The sequence below is a fragment of the Xyrauchen texanus genome, chromosome 14 (assembly GCF_025860055.1).
Source record: "Xyrauchen texanus isolate HMW12.3.18 chromosome 14, RBS_HiC_50CHRs, whole genome shotgun sequence".
NCBI lineage: Eukaryota > Metazoa > Chordata > Actinopteri > Cypriniformes > Catostomidae > Xyrauchen > Xyrauchen texanus.
Genome location: NC_068289.1, coordinates 44,233,842 through 44,249,859, shown reverse-complemented (window position 1 = coordinate 44,249,859; position 16,018 = coordinate 44,233,842). Strand labels below are relative to the sequence as shown.

Below are 16,018 nucleotides of genomic sequence, written 5' to 3'. Positions count from 1 at the left end.
ATCCACAAATTAGGGGTTAAAATAAGCACTGGGTATTGATACATATTTCTCGATTAGATTCTGATTCAAAAGCTCTTGATTCAATTTGATTCCGATTTTGATTCATATGGGTATATTTCAATTATAATGTCCCTTTTGCATACATAGATACATAACAAAAAACAAACCACTCCCAGCTGTGCTTTTAATTATACAGGGGACCTTCTGACTAGGTACATTATGAAAATATAAATTTTACTAAATATATTTTATTCGTTTTTCATCCTTTCCATGTATTCAAAAAATATTCAATCAAGACACAATTATTTATATATAATTTTTGGTTACATTCATTTGTTGCTTAATTTGTACTATTTACAAGTATTTACATTGATTTTTTGAACACGTGTTAAAAACAGGCACTGTCTCTTTAAGAAAACTGGCATTTCTGTAAAGCGTGTCAGTAAATTAGCATATATTTACGAGAGAGGACTCCAATGGCTTTACCTCCTCCGTTCTATGCTTGATTAGAATTAACTGACTGTAAAGAACAGAAAGGGTATTAAAAGAGACATTATTCAATGCCAAATTGGTTGCATGGATCTCGTCTTTGGACACATCCACAGAACAACTTTTACTCTCAACATGCAGTGAAAAGATCTCGCTGCTGAATATTTCACCAGTATACCACACGATTACTGGTGAGTGAAATGTAAAAATGTACAAGGCAGTTGCCAAATAAATGTATTTTAGTCGCACAGAGCAAAATTTTGTTGCAAATGCGAGTGATTTCCTCTCATTGAAGTGGAGGGTTGCACATAGAGTAAAAGATTGATCTAAAGATTTAAGAATCAATGTTGAGATCATTCAAATAAATATCACAATGAATTGGAAAATCTATATTTTTACCCACTCCTTGTTTAAACTGTATTTAGACATTTGGTACCATGGTTGCAAAAAAACTAAACAAAACAAAACAAAACAAAAAACTTTCAGGCTCTACTTTGTATCTTATTCTTGGAGAGTGCCTGGAACAATCCCTCCCCTTTGGGATTTGATTTTACACAGATGAGTGTGGTCTCTTCATTTGTGGCATTAGCACATGGTACATTTGACTGAAATTAAGCTTTTAGACATGAATAATGAGAGAGAGAGAGAGAGAGAGAGAGAGAGGAGGAATGGGACAGAGGCGTGTCAATGACTCATCTTTTTGCACTGAAGCCTAAAGAGTGGGAAGACAGACTTAGCCCATGAGATTCCTCCTAAGTTCAGGGAAGAAGAGAGAATACTTACATTTGGCCGTTAGCGTGTATCCTCCCAGAGGTGGTGGATGCCCCTCCACAGCATCAAAACCAGAAGAAACCAGCACAACGTCTGGAGCAAACTCGTTGGCAATTGGCATCACCACCGTTCTATGAAAAGAAGCACAAAAAGTGCAAACAATGTCAAACAAGGAATCCTCAGTTCACCCGAACATGAAAGTTCTGTCATCATTTACTCACTCTCATGTCGTTCCAAACCCATTTGATTTCTTTCTTCTATGGAATGAGAAATTCTGAAGAATATTCTGGTTGTTCTTTTCCCTATAATTAGATTGAACAAGGACTGGAGCTCTCAAGCTCCAAAAAGAATGCTAAAGATTTGTGAGGAACAGACTGAAATTTAAGTCCTTATTTATTGACAATCTTGACATCCGCCATAGTTGATGAATTCACAAAAACTTATTTCAGAAGTAGCAATGTCTGAACGAATCATTCTTTTGAGTCAGATCTTTTCCATGAATCAATTTATTTGGTTCACAATACTGAAAAGTCCATTCATGAATCGGATAACACAATGATTAACAGTTATCAGCAAATAACGACTAAAATTTTGGTCTGTTTCTCACACAAAGTGTGATAGAGCAATTCACTATACTTGTACTGTACGAAAAACAGAAGCTAGTACATTCTTCAAAACATCTCCTTTTGTGTTCCACGGAAGAAAAAGTCGTACAGGTTTGGAATGAAACAATGTTGAGTAAATAATGACAGAATGCAAATTTGTGGGTGAATATCTATTTTTTTGGGTGAACTAAGTCCTATTGGGCTGCTAAATATAATCTAAACTACCCAAAACACCAGTCATAAGCATGGGAAGGGACATAACATTTCAATTCCAAGCAACAAGACCAGATTCAGAGTGAGTGTGGGTTTAACGGCCCATTCTGTGGTCAGGTCGCGATTCCTACCCAAGATTGTCTGTTGCACAGACAGCCATTGGTCTCGTTGGTCTGGATCTCGGCAAACTTAGTATGATAACATGACTAGGGTGTGTGCGTGGCGTGAAAACAATCCCAGCCGTTCCAAGACGCACACAACACCCAAAGGATGCTGTTTATCTTGGCAATGGCGATCGGGCTTTGTCGGGGTCATCAAAGCTCACTTCGGAAGAGGACGACACGCACATTGATTAGGCTGGAGGATATTCTGACTTGAGTTTATGACTGTGCCCTGCATTCTTTCTGGGATCACAGCTGTGAGGCTATATTAAGATGACAGATTTCTCTCTCTGAACTGCAGCTGGACAGAAACTGGATATGTAACTGGGCTTGGTGGTGCGGGAGGCTTGGCCGCTCTTTTCTGCAGTGTAGGTGTAGATGACACGAGAGGATGTAGGAGTAATCATCAAGGCCTAACCATATTTCTATTTGCATTAAAATGCATTATTATCAAGGTTACTCTGCTAACAGTAAACACTGAGTGCATTTACATGCACAGCAATATGCTGAACACTACCCAAAATCAGATAATGCATGAAAACCGTGTTTACATGAGATCTAAAATCAGACTGGATTATTCTCTGCGTTTCACAACAAAATGTAAACAGTAATGCGCACAACATTTGTGAACATTAGATAAGCCAGTAAAGTTGCCAAAATCAGGCTAATGTATTGCAATGCACATGTCACAATTCAATATATTGCAATATCTTAATTGGATTTCTAAATTCCAACTCATTTGGATACATATCAGTTCTATTCTAATGTCTGATAAAGAGCATGTAGCTACAAAGCATTACGTTTTTGTCTTTTAGTAATCTTATTATATTGATACGGAAGTAACAGTGTGCCAAATTTGTTTGGTTTTACATTATATGAATACACACATAGTTTAATATAAATATCAATACATGGATCTCAAGAGTTGATGCAATATCATGAGAAAAAGTATTGTGATATATCGATATTTTATTGTATCGACACAGCACTAGCACAGATCGGTTTATGCTACTTTTTTTCATTTAAATGCATAATTATTACACAATAATTCTTAAGCCGACAATGTGCAAGGTCATATAAACAGCTTAAACAAAAAATAATAAAATAAATAACGACCCAATATCGATCAGCGTGTAAACACCTTTTCCGGTAGAGCTGTAGCGATAATGAAATTTGGCTGCCGATTAATTGTCAAACAAATAATTGCTATTATTATGATTAACTGTCTGATTTAGGGCTATGACGATTGTCTCTTTTACGGCTTTCACGATAAATTGTCAGACAAATTATTAGGATTATTATGATTAACTGTCTGATTTAGGGCCATGGCGATTAATTGTCTCTTTTACGGCTTTCACGATTAACTGTCAAACAAATTGTCATATGTTACACCAGAAAATTTGTTTTTTTTTATATATTTAACTTAAAATGTATAAATCAACTAATAAAATGGGAATATATGATTCCATGTTAAGGCTTTAAAACTTAGAAATGACATGAAAAATAATGTTTTAAATATCAAAATATTTCTAAATACTAAAAATAGAATTCCTTCACTTTAAGTCCCTCCGTCTAAACCCACAATCCCTTATTTCTCATGAAGAAGACCTTTGAGATTCTGCGTTTCCTTTTATCATCTCCACAGAAATATTGTTATATCTGTGTCACTGCGAGTCATTAAAATTCTGTGTATGAATGAACATGGGTGGGGGAGTAAGAATGGGGCCTTGGGAGTATGTGACGAGGAGGGGGGCGTGGCTGGGCCGTAACGATGGACACCTGCCGCTGAATCAGCCCAATCAGCCGGGAGAGGGATAAAGAGGAGCCAGGGACGCCAGTTCAAGAGAGAGAGAGAGAGAGAGAGAGAGAGAGAGAGAGAGATACACACAGCAGTCTTGTATGTGTGTGTTTTGTGTTAAGCTGGAAAGCATTTAATAATAAAAAAAACTAACGCTCAACTTATAAAAAATACCCCTCTTGTGTGTTCACCCACTAATCACACTAGAAATGAGGCCTCTTTTTGGCACATTAGCTTATAGTTTTTTTGGATTTTGATCGATGGGAAACTATACATCCATGGGTTTGTTTCTTTTGTATGTTGCAGTTGCACAATATTCTTCAGCTAAAGTTGGATGTAGTTGGAACTTTACTGGCTTCTGGAATATGGCACTTGTTCTCTGGACACAAGAGGGCAACAGGCCAAGCTCTTAAGATGGCCAAGGACCACAGCTGTGCGTCGTTTTTTCCATACTAAACTACCTAACTTCACTTCAACTACACCCCCACACCAAGCCCAGCTGACTGCACTGCACGGCATATAGGGGGTCTAAGGCTTCAGCAGGCTTTAAAAATTGAACAGTGTTTGTGTCAGAGAAAACAAGCTGAAGTGACATCACATGGATGGAGTGGGTGTGAAGTGGTTTCAGAGCTGTGGTGAAAAAGCAGTGGTGTCTGTGTGGGCAGTTGGCAGCAACGATTGTATGCGAAGGGGCATTCAAAAGAAGCTAAAAATCGCTTGATGTTATTTTGAGAGTCAACAGTGACTTGTGAAAGTACATGATGTCTTTTAAACAGTGTCTGCAAATAGGAAACTTAAATGATTAAAGGAATAATTGACACCAAAATAAAGATTCTACCATTATTTACTCACCCTAATATTTTTTCAAACCCATTTGGTGTTATTTATTCTGTAAAACATGAATAGAGAATTTTGAAGAAAATAAATAAATTTAAAAACATTTAAGAAAAAACAAAACACAAAAGTAATCTGTACAATTTGTATGCTATATTCTTTTAATCCATATAATCGCCCTCTCATTCTGTGCGGAAAGAGTTCATGTCATTGTCACTGATCCAATCGCAGCAGTATTTCAGTTAACAGCTCACTGGAGGTGAAGATTATCAGTGAATAACAACTTACATTTTGGACCGCTCCTTACACAAAGCTATCGAATGGCTTCGGAAGACTCGTGAATCATATGGAATAGTCCATGAATCATATGGACTACCTTTATGGTGCATTTTTTGAGCATAAGAATAATCCTTTGTATGGAAAAGACCTGCTTAAAAAAATCAAAATATCTCCTGAAAATCAACAAATAGGTTTGGAGTGACACAAGGCTGAGTAAATAATGATAGAGGTTTCATTTTTGGGTAAATGAGCCCCTTAAAGAAAGAAGGAGATGCAAAAAAATCCACATCATCACCAGCTGTGTCTTCAAAAGGGACTAATGCCATCTTTCAAAAAGGTTTAAGGCCAATATCTCATGCTCGGAGATCTATTGCGTGGCCTTCCCTCAGCCCTTCCTTCAGTCTGTCTCTGGGCAAATTAAAGCTTTAGGATTTTTACACACAAGCCACAGGCAGTCAGAGGGAAGCCACAGACACCGACAGGGGTCTTTGGAATGACAGCAGCAGAGCTGGCATGTAGCCAGAAACTTCCATCCTTCCCTTTGATGCTCTAGCTGAGATGTGCAAGCTTGCATTTTCACATTCCCTCCACAACACCCCGCACCACAAAAAAAAAAAAAAAAAACATGAATCAGACAGCATCAATGCAAAGTTATAACAGAGCTTTACTAATTAGGCCAGTGATGCTGAGATTTATAAAAAAATAACAGGGATGGCAGGGACCACACATATACACACTGCACATGCACACAAATCAAATCAGACTACAATATGATGCTTTCAAGACCAACAGCACCACCAACCAAACGAGTGTCTCTGGTCGAAAGTTACTACAGTTTTGAATTTGTAATAGTTTTGAATTTTATTTTGTTCTTTCAATTTAGTTTAGATTTTTTATCTTATTAGTTTTTTGCTCAGTTTTAGTTTTGATTCAGTTTTCCAGTATATTTATATATATAGATATATACTTTTAATTTGTATCCCATTTTCTCCCAATTCGGAATTCCCAATTCCCACTACTTAGTAGGTCCTCGTAGTGGTTCGGTTACTCACCTCAATCCGGGTGGTGGAGGACAAGTCAATCTGTGCATCTTATCACATGTCTCGCTGTGCATGACAACGCGGAGACTCGCAGCATGTGGAGGCTCATGCTACTCTAGACGATCCACTCACCCCATTGAGAGCGAGAACCACTAATCGCAACCACGAGGAGGTTACCCCATGTGACTCTACCCTCCCTAGCAACCGGGTCAATTTGTTTGCTTAGGACACCTGGCTGGAGTCACTCAGCACAACCTGGATTCTAACTTGCGACTCTAGGGGTGGTAGTCAGCGACAATACTCGCTAAGCTACCCAGGCCCCCTACTAATACAAAAACCCCCACTAATGTCAAATTGTTATCGATGCCATTTTCATGTTTAATAAAGGCGGGTTGTAAATGTTTCTTAATTTTGTATCATTTTTATTTAATACAGCTAGTTTTTGAGTCATGAAGATGTATTTTTATCTAGTTCCAGTTTTTCAACAAAACAACAACAACCAAAAAACATGCTTACTGACAATGTTTTCACTTCAGCTTTCTTTGAAGGAATAATTTCACCTAAAAATGCAATTTTTATCATCATTTACTCACTTTCTTGTTGTTTTCAACCAGTATCACTAACAGTATTTTCTTCGTTGAAACAAAAAAGTAGAAGTTAGGCAGCATTTTTGTCTCAGTCACCATTCACTTTCAATTTATGGGGGAAAAAAGAGATGCAAAGAACATGGACTGAGAATAATATACTGAATAAAATTGCTTGTGCTTCATGAAAAAGAGAAAATTAAACAGGTTTGGAACAACATGACTGTCAGCTTTTTGGGAACTCTTCCTTTAACAATAATAGCACTGGCTCCAGATTCTAGGCACCTCTCTTAAACCATGCTCATTTCTGCAGGTCTTAAACTGAGCTAAAGTGTGTGCAATCTTTTCCATGAGGGAGGTGGGACAAGCTCCCGTGTGAGCATTACTGAAACCCCACTGTCAAGCTGTAGATGTGGTTACGGAGATGAGAAGTCCAGAGCTCATTTCTCATAATAAGACAGGGTCTCTGCCGAATCCCTTTGACCTTTGATGTGCTGCTCCAGAATTTGACTGCTACGCCAAACACTCACACACACTTACATGCAAATTCAAAGTATCTATGTCCATTTGGCTTTTTCAAAGCCCTTCATTCAATTCTGTGCTTTCAATTCAGAATATGACTAGCAGAGGCCCATACAGTATTCCTAAACTTTTTGACCAATGAATTTCAATGACCTTTCCAGTACATGATTACTGGATACATTTTTTTTTTTTTTTAAATCAAGCACTTGCAAAGAACAAAAAAGCCCTGCCCATAGAGACAGTGAGTGCGGTCTTTCACAGACAGTGAGTATGCATCACACGCTGCACCTATCATCAGTCCTGAGCTCACTCTCCACAGACAGGGCCCCGGGGCCTCACATGCTGCACCAGAACAAAGTATCACATTCCTCCAGAACTCACAGGCAGGGGCCCCTTCCATTCCACCTGACAGTCAGAATGGTAAATGATAACTTGCAGAGAGAATATATGCACACTGGGGTTTAGACTTTGTATATACAAGTGACATAATTGAAAAAAATCTTATATCTGGACTATCTCACTAACTCTTCAATTCAAGGGCATAAAAGGTGGCATTTTAAAGCATTTAAAGGGACATTTCACTCCAAAATGTAAATCATGTCATTATTTACTCACCCTCATGTTCCAATCCAATATGACTTATTCTTATGCAGGTCTTAAACTGGGCTAAAGTGTGTGCAATCTTTTCCATGAGGGAGGTGGGACAAAAAGAGGAATTTTAAATGATGTCCTCTTTGCTGATTTTATTACAATGGCAGTTGATGTTGATTTACTTAAAAGCTTAAAAAAGCCAAAAGTTGTACAGCCAATTTTTTGCATTATATTCCAAGTCTTCTGAAGGCACATTGTGAAAATATAGCAACATTTAAGCTATTTTACTGTGCAAGACATCACATTCACAGATTTTCCACTGTAAAATAACTTAACTTGTTTCTCACCAAAACCTATTGTATGCCTTCAGAAGACTTGGAATATGATGCACAAGATGCATGGACTACTTTTATAACACATTTGGGTCCTTTATAAGCTTTAAAGTGAGTGGATATCTATTGCCATCATATTGAAATCTCCAAATGGGACTTCTTTCAAATTACCCCTTTGTGTTATGCAGAAGAAAGTAAATTATAGCGGTTTAGAACAACATGAAGGTGAGAAAATGATCACAGAATTTTAGGGTGAACTTTCCTTTTAAGATTTATAAGAAATGACATGTGAAAGATCGATATATAAGTCAAGCCGATCAAGCGTGATGGAACAATCGTATCCCCTCAAGAGTCGTAATATTTACATTTACATTTATGCATTTGGCAGACGCTTTTATCCAAAGCGACTTACAGTGCACTTATTACAGGGACAATCACCCTGGAGCAACCTGGAGTTAAGTGCCTTGCTCAAGGACACAATGGTGGTGGCTGTGGGGCTAGAACCAACATCCTTCTGATTACCAGATTACCAGTTATGTGCTTAGACCACTACACCACCACCACTCCCACTATATTCAGTACATAGTAAGAAATTATGTGAATTCAAACACAACCCATGTATCTAGGATATACACTGATGTAAACTCTCTTTCTCAAACACAAACACCCTGGAAACATCTTCCTCCCATGCCAAAAAGCCTTCTTCAGGGAAAGTCATGTTTGCCAGGGGGACCCAAATAGTGGACACACAGATGAGGAAGACTCAACCATGACGTGTGAGAGGAGGCCAGGATTTATGGCTGGTAATTAGCATTAGTCTGCACAAATTTCCTTGCAATGGACTGAGACAAATTACATGGACGAGGAACCCACGCGGCTCTCGAAAACTGATCCAACCTCGCGGGTCCAACCTAATCCCAGAGCTGAAACATGCCAAGAGCGGTTTGGAGGAGAGGTATCCTGCACTTGCAAATCCAAAATATCACTAGTGAAGGGTTAATGCTAGCTCTGGCTAGATACTAATAGTATATACATTATAATAACTGGCCAGTTCGATAAAAATGCTTTTCTCAATGATTCTGAATTGCCTCGGCTCGACAGTGAGGTTGTAGGGGAACTTGAAGCTGTCTTCACTCTTGAGGAAATACAGATCTTCCCTTTGTGCATCACTGTTGCTTAAATACCCAGTCGACTGATTTATGTATAAAGTGATGTTGCCTTTACTGTCATGTCTATGTTAATCTGATACCACCAATGTGACTTAAGAAAAAAAAATGTTTTTTACACAAAATGCTAGCGATGGCTATCAGACACAAAGGCTTTTCCAATCGCTCCACCATACCCCAAAAAAAAAAAAAAAACATGCAAAGAGAAAAGGCGTGGGGAGGCGGGGCACTTCAAAGCCTTGTCATCTGGCATTGCAAAGAGCTGGTTTGCATTAACATCAATTCTCCTTTCTGTTTCCAAGTTCATGGTGAAAGTGCCTGGGCTTCTGGTTTTCATTAGAGCCAATTTTCTTATCTTTTTTTTCTCCCTCCTTTCTTCATCCTAGGGTTGATCCCCTGCAAATGCAATGTGGCACTGGCTGGGTCTACATAAGAAGGTGCTGCCCTTAAGGCATGCATAGTCTCGAGAGGCCCACAAAACATAGTTGAGGAGGAAACACACAGGGCAGAGGAAGAGGAAGGGAAAAAGAAGAGAGGAAGAAAAAAGAGAGTGAAAAAAAAGAGGCATGCATAAAGAGGGAAAGTGAAAAGTGGAAAAGAAAGATAGAATGAACAAACAAAAGAACATACGGAAGAACAAACTAAATAAACAATGAAGGAATGAGCAAATGAAAGAAAAAACTGAACAAACAAAAGAAAGACCAGAAGAAAACTTGAGAAATTAAACATAAACAAAGAACAAATTCAGACTTTCTTTAATTCAATAAAAGAAATGGCTCAGATGTTTCTGCAGCTCAACTGGCAGAGAATTGCGCTAACAACGGCAAGGTTGTGGGTTCCATTACCAGGGAACACGGGTACTAATAAAATGCATGCCATGAATGTCTACATGCATATCAGGCTGTTGTGACCCATTACGCTTCTAAGAGGTGCACCTATGAGACAGTATGGTTTACACAAATAGCAGACATCTCCACTGGCGAATGAATGCATTCCGGGTGGGTCCATAAGTGCAGACGCCTGCTGAGACAGAAGCAGGCAGGAGCGTAGCGGAGGTACTAGCCGCGGATGAATCAGTATGAATGGACTGACAGAGTAAAGATCGGCGCCAGTGTATGAGTACATGAGTTGGCAAGAAGTGCATTCGTGAGTCATATGGCAAAGTAGATTAAGTGAATCAGAGCGCTTACATTCGTAAACACATCCTTGCAGACAAACTGAAGCTTATGTGTATGATCACTAGTCTCAGCGTATAAAGACTTTTGACTATCGGCATAAAGTCTGATCTAGAACCACCCACTTAGACAGGAAGAGATCGTCTAAACGACATGAAAAGCATCCAATCAGTTTTTGTTTTTAAGTGCTGGGACGGGTTTATCGTACATACTTGATAACACAATAATAGACAAGCGTGGAAAAAACTCAAACAATCACACAGCAGTGTTGATCAGTGACCAGCTCTACAAAAAACACATAAGAAATTCTTAATATACTTTCTGTTCTCTTGGTGGATTTCTAATTTACACAATCGGTTTAACCGATTAATCGGTGATGATGGTTGGTTTTTGGAACTATCGGTTATCAGCAACTATCGTAAAACATTTTTGCCGATAACTGATAGTCCCAATAAACACCTATTGGCACAGATTAATCAGTAAACAGATTGTGTAAACTAGAGTTACCGATTGTGTAAATATATCTTTCTGTTTATTCCTCCGTGTTCATCTGTGGCTGGCACTGGAGGATTCTACAGTTAGAAAGGCTTGGTTCTACATCACTGACACCTCATGGGGATTTGCTGTATCTAAATCTTTCATCGTTGACAATATTCATCCATATTTTTCTCTTCTCTTCAATGCATATTTTGTGCATTTGATAAGATAATCAAGTGTTCTAAACTGAATCGAGTGCATGCATAGAAAAATTTGACTACATGGATGTGACAGGGTGGAGGGCGGGGCCGGGTCGTGATTCGACACACCCTGCCCCTTATCAGGCTAATCAAGCCACCGTCTGCATTCGGCATTTATCCCTCTCGGAGGCTTGATTAGCCTGATAAGGGGCAGCGTGTGTCGAAAATCTCCATCAATTAATTTCTGTGAATAATAAACCTCATCTGGTGGAATTTATATCTAGAAAACTATACAAAGGCTATAGACTATATAGGCTATAAAAAGATAAATTTAGTTAATACTTAATATAGAACATTGTATCAGGGCCAAATCTCTGTCATTTCAAAATAAGATTCTATGGTGTGTTTCTGTCTTGTTTATAGCTAAAAGTCCAGTGTTACGCACAACATCTTTTTTCTTTCTTTCCGACTATTATTGGGATTTTGGTTAAGCAATAAACTGCATTTGGGTTTTATTCATTTTGGACTCTTTAGCCCATATGTCTGTGCTCATCAATGTAAGGAAAGACTTTGACAATGACAAGACCATTAATCGTTATCTGCCTTTTCCAGCACCATAGTTATCAGTATCGGCAAAGTCCACAATCAGTTGACCTCTAATACAATGCACAGCATAATTCCCTCTCAACTACATGAGGACAGTTGCATAAACCCTTCCATTTGAATGATTCATAATGACAGGAATTTGGACAACTTCTGAGCATCTTAATACAGGTACTGATGCATGAGATCGGAGGCTGATTTGGGGTCAGGGATGCAGACGGGTTGGACTCAGCTGGTATCAATTAGACCATGCGTGAGTAAAGGCTGCTGAAGTGAATTTATCAAAGATGTGTTTGGGAGAAACTTACGACAATGGTCAGATAGAAGTGTCTGACTGGGTTGAAGAGAGGGAGGTGGTGCAAAAAAAAGTAAAAGAAAAAAAAAGGAATGAGCGAGGCCTATTCTCTTATATCATTGATCCGCCTTGGGCCATATTTCAACTGTCTACCTGCTGAAGCAGCCTGAACGCATTGGGCACGGAGCCCCCTCTTCAAAGAGCATCTCGAATCAGCCGTGCACCCACGCTATGTGAAAAGGGGGTTATTAATAGCCCCCAACAAAGATGCAAATGGGGCTCAGCTTTACTGGCACACAATCAAAGAGTCCCATCAGCCCCTGCTACAGATAAATGGACTGTTCAATGGATGAGCAGTGTTTATACAAATTGTTACAAGACACTGTTGTGAAACTCTGCCTCCATTTCTCCAGCAACTGTCTAGAGATCATGGAAATCTCTGTGCAAATGGGGGTTTTGCTTGGGGCTTTTCACACTGTTTGGCTGTCATATGGGTGTTTGCAAAGCACTAATAAACCGTCGAGTTGGTCAATGTCTGCTGGCCCACTCACTTTAGCTCTGTTCCAAAATCTAGTACGCTGCCAATATAGGTAATACATTTCAAGGAATATTCTGGTTCAATACAAGTTAAGTTCAGTCGCTTACAAGCAAGCATTTGAGATTACTTTGTGAGATATGTTGATTACAACAAAAATGTATTTTGACTTGCCCCATCTGTTCTTTTTTTTAATTTTCTCCTCAATTTGGGTGGCGTAGGATGAATCCTACAAAGCCTCCGTGTCTGAGACCGTCAACCCGCGCATCTTATCACGTGGCTTGTTGAGCGCGTTGTCACGGAGACATAGCGTGTGTGGAGGCTTCACGCCATCCACGCTGAACTCACCACTTGCCCCACCGAGAACAAACCACATTATAGGGATTATGAAGAGATTACCCCATGTGACTCTACCCTCCCTAGCAACCAGGCCAATTTGGTTGCTTAGGAGACCTGGCTGGATTCACTCAGCACACCCTGGGATTTGAACTAGCGAACTAGTGAACTCCAGGGGAGGTAGCCAGCATCTTTACCACTGAGCAGTGGGTCACTTACAATGAAAGAGAATGGGGCCAATTATTAGAGGGTTTAAAGGCAGATATGTGAAACTCATAATTTGACAAAAACACTTGCATTATAATTTGAGCAGTAAAGTTGTTTACATTGTTGTTTTTACAGTCGTTTTAGGGTTTAATGGTTTATGGTGTAATGCCTTTCTGGAAACAAATTACATATGAATATACACCGATCAGCCACAACATTAAAACCACCTGCCTAATTTCGTGAAGGTCCCCCTTGTGCCGCCAAAAGAGCTCTAACAGCATGATGTTTTTCAGCAATTTGCGCTACAGTAGATCTTCTATGGGATCGGACCAGATGGGCTAGCATTCGATCTCCACATGCTTCAATGAGCCTTGGGTGCCCATGAACTTGTTGTCGGTTCACCGGTTGTCCTTCTTTGGACCACTTTTGGTAGGTACTAACCACTGCATACAGAGAACACTGCACAAAACCTGCCGTTTTGGAGATTCTCTTACACTCATCTAACTATCACAATTTAGCCCTTGTCAAAGTTGCTCAGATTCTTACACTTGCCCATGCACTGCAAAAATCTCAGTGAAAAAATCCAATGGCCTCTAAGAAGGCAACTTCCTATGAAGGCAGTAGGTTTTGGAACATAACCTTTGTTTCTCTTAATATAGGGTTAGGTGTGGTTGAAGTTCTGGCTTTTAAAGGCTTGTAAAGGCTTCTTCCTATCAATTTCAGGTAAGTGGACTCCTGGCCATCAAACAAACGTGTACCGTCTCTGCAGCTTTCAAATTTAAAGAAAAGAGGCTGGTAACCTCCTCCAGCTGTGTCATTCATCACATACTTTTCCTGAGTTAATCACTGTGGTGAAATACAGTCCTGCTATTGCCTGTGAGGTCACTGGGGTAGCCCATCCAATAAAAGGGCATTGCAATAAATTGAGCCCTAAACAGGTCACTCTCTGCCACATGTGCCCATATAAAATCTCTGACTGTGCAGCTGGTGGTAATATATTTAGACTCAGGAAATAAATAATACAGTAAGGATATACAGATATCACTGTGCATTAGATATAAGTGTCTATTAACCATTTTCAACCAACACAGCATTGGAACCGGTGACCAATTTAGTTCCATTTTACACATTTCTACAAAATAAATGGATGTTTTGAGCTGGTTAAATGGAGTCCGCACAAAACAGCCATCTTGGTGGAAGTTTTGGGGTACATTTAGGGTTGAATATGTTACCTAAATGCAGCCAGGTACTCTGTGTCCCCCATGGGTGGCTCCAGACCTCCGGTGAAAGCCATGTTCACATTAAATCCCACACCTGGACCACTACCCACCTACAGAAAGACAGACAGACATCACAAGAACAATTCAATTAAATGTGTGGAATTGTTATAAACTCAGAGCTCTGTCAGATGAGGGGGATTTATTTCTATTGAGCAAATGAAAAGTTGCTCCAATTAGGGACAACCAACAATGCATGCATTGTTAGTCATATGGGTATAGAAGAAAACAAGGGTGAATAAATGTTGGCAGAATTTACATTTACATACAATTTACATGAACTATCCATTTAAGGCTGATGTCATGAAGGGCAAATCCCAACAATTACTACCAGAGTAAAACTGTAATGAGGTTTTATTTTAAAGTCAAAGCCTTTTTAGTGAGTTTAGTTTAGAGTCAATTACTTTTCAAACCCCTCATTAGTTTGAAGGCAGGAGCTAACATATAATGCATTTATGACAATTTTGCTTTATTAAAAGGAATATTTCGGGTTCAATACAAGTTAATCTGTTAAGTACCACAGAAAATAATTTCGACTTGTACCACAGTTATGAAAATTGCGAAACCCGTTTGAGTCATCAATCAAAAATGTTCACGAGAACAATTTTTTACTTGATTTTAACTGCATTTTTTTCTTGCATTATACTTTTTTATCCAAAGAGCAAAAATGGCTGTTTGGTCAGACTTATATTTCCTTTAATTAAACAAATAAAAAAATAAAACATAAAGCTTAAAAGGGTAAAGTCCTAGGGCAAATACGTAAAAATCGAGATATGCACTGAATATCGGCAAAAGGTCAAATTATAATTTTTACAAAATAAAATCCACCTCATCAGGGGCACCGCTTCCAGGGAAGAAGTTACCATCATCATAGCGATGGAGAGACACATACAGGACATTAGGGTTGCTGTAGAAGGCCTGTTGAGTTCCGTTGCCATGGTGAACATCCTATAACACAACAGTATTTGCTATTTACTATTCAGTTCGCATTTTTAAGTGATGCACCAAAATCATAACAAAGAAAATGAACAACTTTCATATGTTCATAAGTAAAAATCATATGCTGGAAAAGACATTGTGTTGTATTCACATTAAAATAAACATGTCAAAATTCTATTCTGAGCTGTCTCTGATGCTATAAGGCAGTTTAAGGGAGCTGTATTCTTGATATATTTCGTTTTGTGCTTATTGTCAGAAGGGCCATGTGCACAGACAGGAGGAAATTAAAGGCATTTTAAAAGGCATCCAGAAACCCCAAAGACCCCAGCAGAGTTCTGCCACACCACCGCCCGTCTTCCTGTGTGTGTGGACCCATTTCATGCTGCCGAGACACCGTCCTGTTGTTTGAAGATCTTAGTTCTTTGTCGGTCTATAGATGCTTTTAATCTTAAGAGGCGTGTGTTGCACAGTCTGCATGCCAGGTCACTTGTTTGGGTGCAATCTGGGATTAAGTGTAACTCTTAAGGTCACAATCTGGATCTTTGGAACTACCTCTGATATAATGGATGGAAAATAATTTACTGAAATG

At 39.0% G+C, this 16,018-nt stretch overlaps 1 protein-coding gene across 2 annotated transcripts in view; it reads right to left on the bottom strand.

Annotated features, from left to right (window-relative positions):
* The window catches only part of LOC127654795 (histone deacetylase 4-like), a 255,719-nt gene that overhangs the window by 24,523 nt on the left and 215,178 nt on the right, over nt 1-16,018 (bottom strand). For both annotated transcript variants that reach the window (XM_052142223.1, XM_052142224.1), the window contains 3 exons: nt 15,319-15,438; nt 14,446-14,543; nt 1,273-1,391 (listed from right to left, as the gene is read on the bottom strand). In XM_052142223.1, the coding sequence (XP_051998183.1) occupies nt 1,273-1,391; nt 14,446-14,543; nt 15,319-15,438 (337 nt within the window). The remainder of the gene's footprint in view (nt 1-1,272; nt 1,392-14,445; nt 14,544-15,318; nt 15,439-16,018) is intronic.